The sequence below is a fragment of the Vigna unguiculata genome, chromosome 11, assembly GCF_037176805.1.
Source record: "Vigna unguiculata cultivar grain cowpea cultivar isolate G323 ecotype 2 chromosome 11, ASM3717680v1, whole genome shotgun sequence".
In the NCBI taxonomy this organism is placed as follows: domain Eukaryota; kingdom Viridiplantae; phylum Streptophyta; class Magnoliopsida; order Fabales; family Fabaceae; genus Vigna; species Vigna unguiculata.
In genome coordinates, this window is record NC_140802.1 from 32,123,400 (window position 1) to 32,139,376 (window position 15,977).

The window sequence follows — 15,977 nt, forward strand, 5'->3', positions numbered from 1 at the left end:
ATTTTTAAATTTAAGAAAATAAAAATAAGAACAACGGATAAAATTAGTCTTTCTATAAATAAAAATTACTTTATGATGAACAATTTATAAAAATATTTTCTATCCACTTCTTATATTTCCTAACTAATATATAAAAGTAGTATAATTTTTTTTTCTTTTATTTTTAAATGATAAAGTGATGTAAAAGAATTCTGTCCAAATATATACATATAAGAAATAATTGAACTATGTGTGCTACAATGATAAAACAATAATAGTTATAGTACAAAACAATTTCCTTTCGGATTTAATCATAAATTATATTAGTTTTATAATAATTACTCTAAAATCATGTCACTTGACTTCGACCGTGTAACTTTTATACCAGTCGACCAAAATCTTTGGCAAAATTAAAATATATTTAAAATGTATATTTTATTTAAAATAATTAGCTCTAAAAGTGTAATTTAATATCAAATTAATCTATAAGCATCATAATTTTGTGATAAAGTAGTATGCAATTCTTGCTAATTTAGAGTAAACATTCGCTTAAATTTGTATTTTGATATTAAGAGTTTAATGCGGATTTTATTGAAATGCAGACTTATGAAATTTTATGAGTTATATTACAATATGGAATAATATAGGTTATATAATTACAATATCAAATATTATGAGTGTTAGAAATTTGTAAGGATTATGAAAATATGAGAGATATAGACATAAGAGATATGTTACATGATAAACTTGTTATTTTATGTCATTCATATGAATAAATTGAAATATTCTCTTTATCTATCATTGGATTGGATCAGTTAAATCAAACTAAGGGTGTGTTCTTCAACGTTCGGCACATCTTATACAATGGTCAATTGACAATCATGTGAACGAATTGAAAATAGTTGTCAAATAACTTGACGTGATTTTTTCTGAAAATAAAGTTACAAAATTATTGATCCTAAAATTTTCTCTTTTTAGATGCAGATTTAAACGAGATACAAATTTAAATGAGCGTGAACTTAAGTGAATGTTTATTGTACATATTCATAAACTAAATAATAATTAATAATAATAATTTTAATTTCTTTAAATGAAATTATGACTGAATTACTCTTTCAAAACAACAGCAACAATGATAGTTTGTCATAAGTTCTAATTATAATCAAACAAGAAAATGTTATAACTTTTAAAATAATGCGAGTGTACTGCACTGACTAGATGTACTTGTAGATTATGAAATTACAATACAATTATTTAATTATTTCCTAGTACTAGGATCAGTGAATTCAGAAAAAAAAAAACACAGTGAAAACGATCAGTTTCAACCATGGGTCAAATTATAATTATAAAAAGCGCAAGAACTAAATTATAAAAAAAGACAAAAGGGAATTCTGAAAGTTAAGATCTACAAGTGGTGGGACCCACTAGCATTCAATATATACTCACCGAAGTCACAGGGCTTACCGCTTACCGTTTTCTCAGCCAATCCTCTGTTTCTGCTTTTTGTGTTCTGTTTCACTGCTTCCGGGTAACTGAGTCATGGCGATTCACAATTCACTCAAAGGACAATTTTTTCAACGTAGCTCCGTTTTTGGGGCAAGGTTCATGTCATCTTCTTGGTTTCGAAGCATCGAGCCCGCTCCCAAGGATCCGATCCTCGGTGTAACTGAAGCTTTCCTCGCCGATCAGAGTCCAAACAAAGTCAATGTCGGAGTGGTGAGTTCTGTCTCCCTTTGAGATTAATATTCTCTCATTATTTTTCTTTTTGAGAAATTCGGAGAGAAAGTAAGTCTGTGAGGATGAGATTGATTTGATTGGATCCGGTCACTTAAACGGCATAGAACTGTTATATTCGTCACAGAAAGTGGGGAAAGTTTATTGTTCTCTCCTTTTTATTGTATTGTCTGTTTGCTTTTTTATTGTGTTCCCAGCATTGATTCATGCAATCTATAGACAGTGGAAAGTAATTTTCAATGGATTTTTTGAAATACATTTTGCATGTTTGGTTGAAGTGATTCTGATATTGATTGTAATTTATTTATTTATTTTTTATTTACAAAAGGGTGCCTATCGCAATGACGACGGAAAGCCAGTGGTTTTGGATTGCGTCAGAGAGGCAGAGAGGAGAATTGCAGGAAACCAATTCATGTGAGTGAAATAATATATATATATATATATATATATATATATATATATATATATATATATATATATATATATTTTCATATGTGTGTATAAGTGTGCAAAATTTGTTTTTTTTTTTCTTTTAATAAGGATTCTAGTAGAAAAAACATAAGATAGGAAGTAATATTCTTTACACTTGTATTAAATATTATTTTTCGTTAAATAGTTTCCAGAATGTTGAATTCTACTCTATTTATACATGACGAGATTGTTAGTTTTTGTAATAATTAATTAATTTAGAACTCAGCTGTATAATAACTTTTAATTAGTTCACATAATGAAAATCTTCACCCTAAATGTATATGAAAGTTACTCTTTTATCATTTAAAATAATGGGCATGAAGTACTTATTTGATTATTTACTTGTAAGAGAATGTTAATAAGTATTTTTGTTTATTTTTTTTTATGGAGATACTCTGGTCAAGAGAATGTGTTATTAATATATCCCAATGTTAGAAGATTAATATGTTTTCTTCTGTAAATTGTAATAAAAAAATCTTATTTATTCATTTCTTATTGAGTGTTTACCCACTTTATATGAACGCAGAATTTAATTGTTTCCATGTGCTAATTTGTGGATGTCTAGTAAAGTTTACCCACTAGGAGCTTTTGCCTGCCTTTTGGTTGTGTATGGACGGTCCATCGCAGTCTCGAGAATATGATGCTACTATTTCTGGACGCATTCTTTGAGAGCTACACTCTTACCTTTTCTAATGGGGAATTACTATTCCTTGCACTGTTTAGTTAGTTGTTTAAGTGTTTTGGGAGTGATAATGTGGAGAATACTACTTTATTACCTGCTGCTTTTCTGGTTTGTAAGCTGAAAACTGTAGAAACCTCATCTTAACTATATTTTTCTATTAGAATGAGTACTTTACTTTTGTCCGAATATTCCTCAAAGTAGGAAGCTGTCAAATTTTGTTCTGAAATTAAGAAAGTAGCATTATTCTTGAAGATATTTAGTGTCAGTTGAGGGTGAAAAATGTTCAGTTTAGTAAGGAGGAGGCAAAAAGGTAAAGTGCCATAAAAAATTAAGTTTAGTTGAATTTGGCTTGAGTAAATTACACTCGTCCTTCCTGTAATTTTTTTTTTTTGGAATTTTGTCTGATACTCCTCAATTTTAGAAATCTATGGAAAACTTCTTAATTGTTTTAACAGCTTGCATACATTACATTGACATCTCTTGTACATTACACTAACTCCTTTAAATTATTACAAATATTAAAACATTGTCTTTATCACTCTTATTGTAAATGTTAAAGGAAGCAAAGATAGTTGTTCGATCCAAAATATCTTAGAGCTGATATTACCTAAGTTTCTAAATTAATTTTGAGCATGCAACAAATAAATTTAACTTGAATCCTCGGGATTCATAGAACCACATCTTCATCAATTCAAACCTGCATTCCAAGATAAACTTCTAAGGATCACCCAGCTAAGCAATTAGTGATATTCTCGAGAGTCAGTTTCTATTTTCAATATTTTTGTAACACCTAGCAATTAAACAAAAGTCTTATCATTTAGTAGCAAAAGAACAAGAGTCTTACTGGTCTGTCTATATAATTCTATTCCAGCTTTGCGTATCATTTACTAATAACGGAGTCTATGCCTTTACTTTGCACTGATACAAATGTTCATCAGGGAGTATCTTCCTATGGGTGGAAGCATAAAAATGGTTGAAGAATCGCTCAAGTTAGCATACGGAGACAACTCTGAGTTCATCAAGGATAAAAGAATAGCTGCAGTGCAGGCTTTATCTGGAACTGGTGCATGCCGACTTTTTGCTGCATTTCAACAGAGATTTCATCCTAATTCCCAAATCTATATACCAGTGCCTACCTGGGCCAAGTAAGTATTTAGTACAAATCTTTTAAAATTCAAAATACCTGTAGACTTTATGACCCTTCATTTTTTTAATATCTTTAGGTTTGAATTTTTTGTTGGTCCCATGTCTTGCTTGGATATTTATTTCTAATATGAGAAAATTACAGCCACCATAACATTTGGAGAGATGCTGGAGTGCCTATGAAGACATTCCGTTACTATCACCCAGAGTCCAAAGGATTGGATTTTGAAGGACTGATGGATGACATTAAGGTATATTTCTCTCATTCCAAACACTTGTAAGAGTTGATTTATAGGTCTACTTTTACAGGTGAAGCTTTGCTAGTACTCCATACTCTTATTACTTTTTAAATTAATTATTTATTACGTATACAGAATGCTCCAGATGGTTCCTTCTTTCTGCTTCATGCTTGTGCGCATAATCCTACTGGAGTAGATCCTTCAGAAGAACAATGGAGAGAGATCTCTTCCCAGATTAAGGTAACAATTTACGGAATAGTATTAGTAATGCATAAAATCATTGGGTTTTTTTATTCTGGTTGCTGTTCTTGACATATTTTCTTGTTCATTAGGCTAAGGGTCATTTCCCTTTCTTTGACATGGCTTATCAAGGTTTTGCTAGTGGTGATCCAGAGAGAGATGCAAAGGCCATTAGGATTTTTCTGCAGGACGGTCATCTATTAGGACTTGCTCAGTCATATGCAAAAAATATGGGACTGTACGGCCAGCGAGTTGGATGCCTGAGGTTAGTAGACTGCTTTAAACTACAGCTCAGGTGCAGAATGCTACATAAATAGGCTCTTCAGTGGCTTTTCTTGTGGTTGGACAGTTAGATATGTTGGACCTTGATGATCCTCCTAATACATTGAATGTTGAGTACCTGCAGCTATATGCCGATTGTATTATGATGTTAAAATTATCCGAAATTCTGTTATTCAGTATAAGTTTAAAAGTTAAATTGACTCTGATACCTCAGCTCCATAAGTGAGGGTATAACAGTGCAGGAGCTGGGAAACCCAACATTCTCAAAGTAATTTTTATAATTATCTGTAGCTTGACTTCAATTTATCTCCAGATGCAATGGAATTCCCGAGAGACTTACTAGAATATTATCATTTCTATTATAATATTAGCATTTTAGAATATTAGTAATTTTGTTGATTAGATTAGAATAACCAATGACTGATTATTAGGCTTAATTAAATAGTTATTTAGTCAGCCGTGTTTACTCTCTGATTGTAAATAATCCATAAATACCACAACACGTGGGTAGTAACACCATTTCTCTCAAAAATTGTGTCTTTCAACTTGACTAAAATTAAAGCAAATAATAAAAATACCAGAACTTGGACATTTTACATGCTTTGAAGGATGAATCTTGGACATTTTCTTTATGTCATCTTTGGACTTTGGGTAGCTTCACAAAATTTATGTCTTGGCTATGAAATATGAACTAGTTCTGCAAAAAAAAAGTGTGCTCATAGTTTAAAGTTCCCTGCAGTCTGCTCTGTGAAGATGAGAAACAAGCTGTGGCTGTAAAAAGTCAGTTACAGCTGATTTCTAGACCCATGTACAGTAACCCACCTGTTCATGGAGCGCTTATAGTTTCAACTGTTCTTGGTGATCCAGAGTTGAAGAAGTTATGGCTTAAAGAAGTCAAGGTAAAGAGATTTTATTTCTTAAGGGTTTGTACCAAGTTTTCATTTGTCTTACCTCCTGCGGGTAGTAAAGCCGCTGTTCTTGAGTTAAGGAAGGAATAAAGTAAGGTCTTGATATGAAACTGTTGAAGTCTACTCTCTTGGAGAGTTGGTGTCTTAGCATAACCTTCACGACGCACTTGCCTTTGAGAATTTTTCCTCCTGCTGTTCCACTTCTGGCTATGGATTTCATGCTTATTTGAAATTCAAGAAGATTTGGAAAATATTTTATATTTGTCAACTTGCCATTTTGGGTACGTCACGGCTAGATGCAATAGTTAAATGCAGTAGTGTTCTTTAACAAAATGTTAGGATTTCTTATGTGTCATTGGTTTTTGTCGTTGTGTTTTGTTAACACTAATCAATGTTAATATATTTCAAGTTGTATTTTCAAAGGACAATGTCATTAGATTTTAATAAATCGTCAATAGAAATTTACGAGCATAAAGAAGTTGTGGTAATAGATTGAAATTGGACTTACATAGATATTATATTTGCAGGGTATGGCAGATCGCATCATCGGAATGAGGACCACACTACGAGAGAACTTGGAAAAGAGGAATTCTCCTTTGCCCTGGCAGCACATAACCAATCAGGTTCGGTTGTATTTGTTTAATGTTCAACTACTGTTTCATCCACTTCGTCTTTTTTTTATTGTTTATTTTAGTAGTTTAAGGTTTTCTATAATTTTTTTTTTGTTTTCGTTTTTAATGCAACCAAACATGTTAAGACACAGGGATAGATAGTTGAGTGAGAATTTTTAATTGAAATTTCAACACCATATCCCAAGTACTGCAAGGTTGTTTCTCTGACACTTATTTTGTTATTTATGTAGATTGGTATGTTCTGCTACAGTGGATTGACACCGGAACAGGTTGATCTTATGACAAGCAAGTTTCATATTTACATGACCCGAAACGGTCGTATCAGGTAATTAATTATACACTTCACACTGACTTTTTACTTACATTTTTAGATTTGAGATTCACTATTTTCTGACATTACTTATATATGATTATCACAGTATGGCTGGTCTTAATACGGGCAACGTGGGATATGTTGCTGAAGCTATCCATGAGGTTACAAAATCTTCCTAAATCATTCAATTTACCAATTGAACAATTTATGGTTTTGGGAGGAGAGAAGTCTTCTCAGAACTAAAATAAATTTATATTCATTTTTATTAAGCACTCCGATGTGTATCAACATTTCATCATTTTTGTTATTTAGAACATTTTAAGTAGCAGATTAAGAAATGACAACAGCCAATTTAGAGTGTTTGAACTTCTTTAGATAATTAATATGCTTATATTTGGCCTATGATGTGCAATGCTCTAATCAAATTGATGATACTTTGTTGACATATATCCAGTAGTTAGATCATGAAAATATCGGCCATGTAAGTCTGAAAAATATTTAAAGAAAATAATAATCTATTGGATTATTCTCCAATTTGTATTTGTAGGAAATTTTATACGAGGTAATGTTCATCATATTTCTTGAGTGATTAAAACTCAATTATCTTTTAATTTTATATGAGTGAATTGAATACTCAAATGTTAGAGATTCATGCCTTTCCGTATTTTTAGTAAGTGTAAAAATTGTTTTTTATCATAAAAAGGAGATACTACTATGTTTGTTAAATAAAATTATGGATATTAATGGTAATGCAGTGATAGTATGAAAGAATGTTACATTCTTATTTAAGTACAAATTTTGTCTGTCTGATTTTTGATGTAATTATTATAAAAGTCCACAAATTTATACATATATAATATTTTATAACTGAATTATTATATTATCAGTAAGTAACTATTTTTTCCATAAAATTATGCGAAAAAATCTACACTAAATAATATATAATTTTATGTTTTCCATTCTATACCGCATTTATATATATTTTTTCCCGTTTCTCTCGTATTTACAAGAAGTATTATACATTTTTTAAAGAAAATTATGTCCTGGTTTTATTAGATATTACTCTTATTTGTGTAACACATTTTTCCACTCAATTTTTTGTAGTTGCTTACTTCATTAAATAACGTTAATAATTTTGGGAAGGAAAAAATAATTGTCCAAGATATATTGTCAAATAAAATTCACTTTATAGAATGAAATAGCAAGTGAGCTTTAATAAAACTTGAATAGCAAGTGAGCTTCACAAAACTTATTTCAAGGTTAAGTACAGGTGTATAAGAGAGGGTGTAATGAATAGAAAAATATTATTTTTGATTGCCTCCTTATTTCACAATTGAGCAGATCTTATAGATCTTTGAAGGTGATAGTTGTGTCAAAACTTTCCCCAAGTTAGTAAACTTTATGTTGACACATTTTTTATGCACCGATAATTTATTTGGGATTTAATTACGAAAAATATTTTATTAATATCCAAAACAAAGATAGGTAATAACTGAGAATAAAAAACTTATTTAAATGTTATTTATATTAAATCATTAAGAAAATGTAAGGTTTAAATACTATTTTGATCCCTGATTTAGTTCAGATTGTTCAATTTGGTCCCCTTCTTTTTGCGCGTTTAATTTGGCCAGTGCCACTACCATCACTACCACCCTACAACCACCACCACCACTACTAACACCACAACCATGACCACTACCACACTAAAACAACTGTCGCCGCCAAACTAAACCCACAACCACTCTACAACTACCAACACAATCACTCCCTACAACCACCACAATACTAAAATCACATTTACCACCATTACACTAAACCCACCAACAATAACACTCACAGTGGTAGGTTTAAGTCTCACCCTCCATTTCAACAACACTCATTATGGTGGTGTGGCTGTAGGGAGTGATTGTGAATAGTGATCACACAAACCTTTCTCACTCTCATCTCCTTTTCCTTCATGCACACCGGAGTTCTTTTAGATACCTACACTTTGTGTAGCACATTGACCGCCTCATCCAAAGTAAAAGACCTTAATTTTGGAAGCAGATACACAACCAGGGGGTAAAATCGGGTTGGTCTTCTAGCGTGTTTGTGGGTAGTGCTTTCATCGATCTGTGCTCCAAAATTGATGGTGGTAGTGGATTTATTGTGGTGGTGTGTAGCGTGGTAGTGGTGGTTTTAGTTTGTTGGTGGTGGTGGTGGTGACAACAACAATAGTGATGGTGGTGGCAGCAACAATGGTGATGGTGGTGATTGTGTTGGCGGTAGTGTTGGTGGCAGCAATGGTGAAAGGTCGTGAAATAGAGGGTGAGACTAAATTAAATAAATTTAACTAAAATAAAAACTTATTTGAACAAAACACAACCAGCCATAATATGACCAATGTCACGTCATGGGAACAATGTCAGCTTGTATATTTTATCATTATCAATTTAAATGACGTTAATGAAAAGGACAAAATTAAACATAATTTAGTACATCAAAGACCAAATTAAACATGCAAAAAGTGATCAAATTAAACAAATTAAACAAAAACAGGTATCAGAATAATATTTAAACCAAAATGTAATTAGATAATAAGAACTTTAGTATTAGAACATTGGATTACGGAAAAAAGTTCATCATATTTTTAGTAATATCAATTTTCTTAATTATCTTTTAAACAGCTAATTTAATTATATTTCAATAGTTTTAATTCATTGTTTCATTCTGATTATCTTCTAGTAATAAAAATATTAATTGTAGGATATATGATGATATATATAAAAAAAAATGTATACATTTCTATTAAATTATGAATAATTGTTGACTAAGACTTTATTGCTCTGAGTTGAGTCAGCTGTATGTTGACAACATCCCTTCCCCATAACCACAAGATGGCAATTATTATTGTCCTTATTTTAATAATTTTATATATAACCTAATTACAAGTGTGTTTTTTCTATTAAAAATGTGACCTCGATCATTGTCTCTAATATTTACGTTTGTCAACATATCATTTTTTTATATTTTTATATTGGTTATTTAAAATTGTCCTTGTTCACTAAATCAACATGAAGAGGCACTATGAAATAAAAATAATAAAAAAAAATTTGATATTATTATAATAATTTGGAAATTATACAATAAAATAAATATTATTTTTCTATAGATATGATTCAAAACATGGAACGTGAGTTTTTTTCTTATGGAATAAAGAAATCTAATTTTGGAGGATGTGTGTTCTTAAACAAGAAAATATGATTATATATGATTTAGTTAAGATGATCTTATGATATTTTGATCAATAACAATTTAGCTTTGATCATTCAATATAGTCCGAACAAAATATTTTATAGTTTGATATACAATGAATAATATCAAGTTTTGATGAATTAATATTTTTTTATCTAAGTATGATTATTAGATAAAATAATTAGATAATAAAGAGAAAACAAATTTAATATTTACGAATGATGTGTTGACAAAATTCATTAAAAATTTCTTTTGAGAAAATATAAAACACTTAAGATATGACTATCATAACAATATAAAAATTCACTTTTGAAATTATTAAACCGTCTTAAGAGTCATCACAAGTTTGACTTATCTCCTTAAAATTTATGACAAAAAGACCAACTTTTATACTATTGTAGGTTAAGTTTGATGTTGTCAATATAATAAATGAATATTCGATACAAATGATATTTCAAGCATAACAAGTTTAGTGCAATAGAAATCAATTTTAGCTTATATGTTATCAAACCTAAAGTTAGGACACAAGACGACTATTCAAGTGATCTTATTCAAGACGTTTATAAATAGAAGTTTAATTTTGCACCTGACACTCATATTCTATGGATATTGAGGAGAATGAAAAAATTATGCTAGCTAGGTTTCAATAGATAATAAGTTTGGATAGAGTGATACACCGTATTCACTGGTACATTAAATCATTAAGGAATTATTCTAAAAGAAGAATGAATAATAATATTTTTGACTTTTTTATTTTGATTTCTTTTTATATTTAAACAATGTCCAAAAGATGGTCGAAGTCACTTCAAATTATTTTGAAGATGTCTAATGTGAGATAACTTAGAGTTAATATAGGTGGATTCTTAGAGGTTCTTTGGAACATGCTACTATTGTGATATTTTTAGAGGAAGTTATGGTGAATACATTATAAGTTTTTTTCATTTATTTTGGGTTTCAAAGATCATTTTTTGTCATGGAGGCTATTTGCTATTTTAGTTATTAAAATTTCGTGAGATAATGATTATATTCATGTGTAGGGTTTTTCTGTCTCTGTTTTTAGTTATGTATTTTGGAGCAGCAGAACAAGTTTATGGCTATTGTTTTAGTTCCATGTACATCTTCTTTAAGGTCTTTTTAATCTTTCATGGATCTCTAGTTATTAGCTGTCATGTTTTGTAAGATTTCGATGTCAAACTTTTACATCCTTTTGTACATGTTATTGATATTTTTGTAAAAGAGTTAGAGCATCACATAAGTGCTCTTCTTTAACTTATTTATTTTTTGCTGATAAAAAAACATATTATACTCATGTGTAGTTACAATGTAATTCATTCTTGGTCTACCTTCTTTTTTCTTTTTTCTCAATATATTATTTAGATTCTTAAAGGAAGATAGAGGAAATACATTAAAAGTTGTGAAAATATAAGTTCAAGATATGTCACATTTTTCATGAAGACAGATTGTGTAGATAAGATAATAAATTTTGGAATTGATAATATACTTCAGTTGAAGTAGTTTAATGTTTTATTTCTTGTTATTAGTTTAATATCTTTACGAAATATGCGTAAGTCCTAATTTTTCTTTAGTTTAATTTGTTTGGAGGAAGTTTGTTTTTTATGTTTCCTAACATGGGTTTAGGTCTATACATTTTGTTTTTATTTGTTATTCATGTGATGACATATAATTGACGGGCTTTGAAATTTGAATCTAGTTGAAATGTTAGTATTGATAACGATGCTTAATATGAATTTTATAAAAAGAGAATATTAAAAATAAAGTTAGATTATGGGATTGTAAATATTTAAGGAAAATGTCTATTCAAATAAATGATAAACATAAAATGATAGAATAAATATGTCTAGACAATGATAGAATAAATATGATCCTATACTGAAATACCTGTGGGTCGGATACATGCCGGTCTCGAGGGGTTTTCTTCATCCACTCCCAAGTTTTTCTTAAAATCCAAAATTGTCCTTTGACCAGTTTGAAATTTTAAATCAGTAACTTCTCTCTCTTATTTAACGAAAATGACTCCTCCACTTTCTTTTAACCTAGCAGTGTCGTCCTCGCCTCAAAACCCTCTACCTCATTCTCCTTGCTCGTCCCTCAAGCCACTCCTCACTGGTTTTGTTCTTTGTGGTCTTTCTTCTTCCCCTTTGCCACATTCCTCTACATTAACACAGGTAATGTTGATGTCCTTCGTAGTTTTTCGTTTTTTGTTGCTGCTACCTGTTAGTTTTGAAATTGTTGAAAAGCCAAGAAGGGTGGTTGAATTGGCTAGTTAAAAATTTAGGCTATCTTTGCAAGCTAAAAACCACCTTTAATTGAATCAAATAGATCACCAAGTTAGGATGCAAAAGGTGTTGGACAATATACTTTCAGTCGATCAAAAATAGAGTTAACAGATTGATTTTACTAAACAGATTTTGTTCTGGTATAATCAATCGATTGAAATAGGAAAACAGTCGACTGAAATACTGAGAAAAATGAAGAAATGCAGATTTGAGATTTAAACCAGAAGCAATGCACAAGAATGATCAAGACAAGTTCTAAATGATTATACAAACATGCTCAATGCTGCAAATGTCATGAAAACATGCAAGATCATGAAAGAGATGATTAAAGCACAAGTTCTTTAAACTTTAAAATGAAAATGCATGAGAGAAAGGTTATAGAAGAGAGGAGACACAAGATTTTTATACTGGTTCACTCAAACCTGAGCTACATCCGGTTTGTCAAGGCAACCTGAGCTTGACTTTGCACTATTTCAAAAGATTTACAAAGTATCCATCCTTACACTTTCAAAATATGCAAAAACACCACAAAAGACTCTTGAATCACACAAGAATCACACCAGCACAACAAAAACCCTCTTGCAGACCTCGAAAACCACTAGGCACACACATAGAGCTTGAGAAAGATCAAACCTCAGTGGTAGCACAACCCAGCCTACCACAAACCACTTTCTCCAAGCTTCAAACCAAGCCAAGAGCTTCAAGAATTGATCCAAGATCAATCTTCAACTGCTACAAATAGTATGATCACGAAAGACAGAGTTTCCACAAGTTTCCAGAACAAAATCGCGCTCTAAAATGATCAACTGACCTTTCTTTCGAAAATCACAACTTTTATAGTCAAACTGTTACGAAATTCAACAGGTTGATTTTCAAATCAATCGGTTGATTTCACTTTACTTAAGTGAAATCAGTCGATTAAAAACTAAATCAACTGATTGAATTTGTTGTAGTTTAAGACTACTGCAGCCAACCTTTTAACCTGTTAAAAAAATCATTCAACTGATTAAAAGAGACATTTTAACCGGTTGAAAAACTATTTAACAGATTAAAAGACACACCTAAGACCAAAAACATCTAATTAATACTATAAGGTCTACAACATGAATTACAACATTAAAATACACTTTCTAAATGATGTAACTACATGGAGAGCACACGTTCCAGCCTTGATCAATATGGTTATCATCAAATCTCCTTTCCTTCATCAATGTAGGCTTCATTCCAATGGTAATGACTTCAAGATAGTTCAAAAAGTGCTACATTTAATCTTCATCAAATCTTCAAGAAGCAAATCACCTTGGCTTCTCATGTCAACCATGTTTGCCATGCATCTATTGATAGGTATAAATAGGTATAAGCATCCTTTAGGAGTATAGATCTGTGGGTAACGATGCTTGAATCGTAAACCACAAACCGGAAGTCGACTTCCGTAAGCCACAAAATGACGGAAGTGGACTTCCGTAGACCACATAAACAGCGTGAAAATGGCATAATCTGAAGTTGACTTCCATAAGCCATCAATACCAGAAGTCAACTTCTGTAATTTAAACCAACTTCCGTGAGATGAGTGACTTTCGTGTTAAAGGTGACTTCCGTAAGAGATGAGTGATTTTCGTAAGAGATGAGTGACTTACGTAACAGATGAGTGATTTCCGTAAAAGATGAGTGATTTTCGTACAAGAGGAGTGACTTCCGTAAGTGTTGTGCCCGGAAGTGAACTTCCGTAGGTGTGCAAAAAATATCACCAGAAGTCGACTTCCGTAGGCATGTGGATGACTTCCGATGAATGGAATTGGCAACGTTGGCTTTACTCACCGAATGTTGACTTCCGGAGATATTCGATTCTGAATGTCGACTTCCGATTTAAATTTTTTAATATTTATTATTTTATCATTGTTGCTATGTAATTTTTTTATGTTACGTTGTAATTTTTTTTGTAATTAATTTTACTGTAAATAAGTTTTAATATTAATTAATTATAATTTGGGTTAAATATGTTTTTGTCCCTTAACTTTAAGTAAATTTTGTAATTAGTCCATTTCGAAACTTTGGACCAATTTAGTCCTTCATCTTTCGAAATACGTGAATTTAATCCTATTAATCAAATTTTGTTAAGTTTATTTGACATTTCAAGCGCGTTTCATAATAGTATTTGACTTAACATTAAAGAAAAAATGTGTCAAACAGTGTAAACAACTAAATACAATCCTAAAATGTGTATGAAACATCAAATAAACCAAAAATATTTCATCAAAGAACAAAAAATTGGATTTACCTAGTGAATAGAATATAGTTAAAAAAAAGAATTGATTAAGATTGGATTTGATCCATATCAAATATATTATTTCAAAATGGATTCTTGAAGTCATTCTAATCATAACACTAAATTCTTTTTATTGATACATAAATGTACTCACAAAATAAAATATTTCATCGAAACATTGATAAAATTGAATCATTGATAAAATGGATTCAATATGTTCTGTCCCTAAACCAAATTTTTATTTTTTTATTGAAAAATTCTATTTTCCAAAGTTTTTTTTCTTAGTATTAGATATAAATCTACCTATCCAATCTTAGTATTAGTAATAAATGATAGAAATGAAGTTTTAACCTCTCGTCCTTTGCAACAAACGAATCATTCCTGTGAAGAATTTTCTCTTTATTGGAACATTACTTCTTTTTTTTTCTTATTATGACTGGAATAAAAAAATTTAGAAATATAAATGATTAATAAAAAATTTCTATGGAATTATGAAAGAACGAAAAATATTTTTTTTTATCGAATCATATCATTATATTGACAATTGCAAAAAACTGTTCATACTATGAACGTAGTATAATGGCGGTTGGGCAAGTATGCCCCCATCATCTAGTGGTTCAGGACATCTCTCTTTCAAGGAGGCAGCGGGGATTCGACTTCCCCTGGGGGTAGGGTGTTACGAAAGGAAGTTGATAAAAAATTTTTAATAAAAACTGAAATGTATTCTTCCTATTGTGTTGGGTCGATGCCCGAGCGGTTAATGGGGACGGACTGTAAATTCGTTGGCAATATGTCTACGCTGGTTCAAATCCAGCTCGGCCCAAGAATTTGCCGATCCACTATGAAATTCTATAACCCATTTATAGTTCTCTGGAAATGACTGATGTGCTATGATACGGAAGAATTAAAATATTAAACATATCTAAGGTTATTTCTTTTTTTTCTGTATTCCATATTTCCTTCCACAAATTCAAAATCTTGTTAATAATCGGTATTCATGTCAAGATCTGTAAGTAGAAAATATAAGGAAAAATTGAAAAAAAAAATATTTTTTTTCATTGATTCAATTTTCAATCGATTTGTTAATAGAATAAGAATAAGAAACGGATTACGAGTAATTTGTGTCGATCTCACTAAAGTGGATATCGATATACATATCAATATATAAAAAAATGCGTTTTTTTCATTTACAACAAAAAGGTTCGAATCCGAAATAGAAAAAGAAAAGGTTTGACAGAAACGGTCCGTAAAAATATTTATACAGTACACCCCTTTCCCTGGGATTGTAAATCAATTGGTCAGAGCACCGCCCTGTCAAGGCGGAAGCTGCGGGTTCGAGCCCTGTCAATCCCGTTGGATATAAATCCAAAAAAATAAAAAATAAATTCCTTTTTTGTGTATTTGTAGGGAATCTAATTGATAAACAAAATTTTATTTGGGGCTCCCCCTGCTTTTTCATTTTTTTCGCCGAAAAAGGAAGGAAAGGGATTTTGGACTTTCATCAAGAATAAATGTTTTTTTGTTTTATTTAGTATGGATAAAAGATCTTCCTATGTT

The 15,977-nt window shown here is 30.7% G+C and overlaps 1 protein-coding gene and 1 non-coding gene across 2 annotated transcripts; both read left to right on the forward strand.

Annotated features, from left to right (window-relative positions):
• Positions 1-1,432: 1,432 nt before the first annotated feature.
• Positions 1,433-7,023, forward strand: ASP1 (aspartate aminotransferase 1). The gene is made up of 10 exons (XM_028053411.2): positions 1,433-1,695; positions 2,042-2,127; positions 3,805-4,011; positions 4,155-4,260; positions 4,384-4,488; positions 4,581-4,753; positions 5,510-5,669; positions 6,206-6,301; positions 6,541-6,635; positions 6,730-7,023. Exons 1-10 carry the CDS (start codon positions 1,519-1,521, stop codon positions 6,800-6,802), a joined length of 1,278 nt encoding a protein of 425 aa, XP_027909212.2. The 5' UTR covers positions 1,433-1,518; the 3' UTR covers positions 6,803-7,023.
• Positions 7,024-15,159: 8,136 nt separating this feature from the next.
• On the forward strand, positions 15,160-15,243 carry TRNAY-GUA (transfer RNA tyrosine (anticodon GUA)). Its single transcript has one exon. It is a non-coding gene; the product is annotated as a tRNA-Tyr (tRNA).
• Positions 15,244-15,977: the final 734 nt, after the last annotated feature.

Coding starts and splice junctions, on each gene's coding strand:
- ASP1 (XM_028053411.2), top strand. CDS start 1,519: ATGGCGATTCACAATTCACTCAAAGGACAATTTTTTCAACGTAGCTCC. Junction 1,696..2,041: donor ACAAAGTCAATGTCGGAGTG/GTGAGTTCTGTC, acceptor TATTTACAAAAG/GGTGCCTATCGCAATGACGA. Junction 6,302..6,540: donor GGCAGCACATAACCAATCAG/GTTCGGTTGTAT, acceptor TTATTTATGTAG/ATTGGTATGTTCTGCTACAG.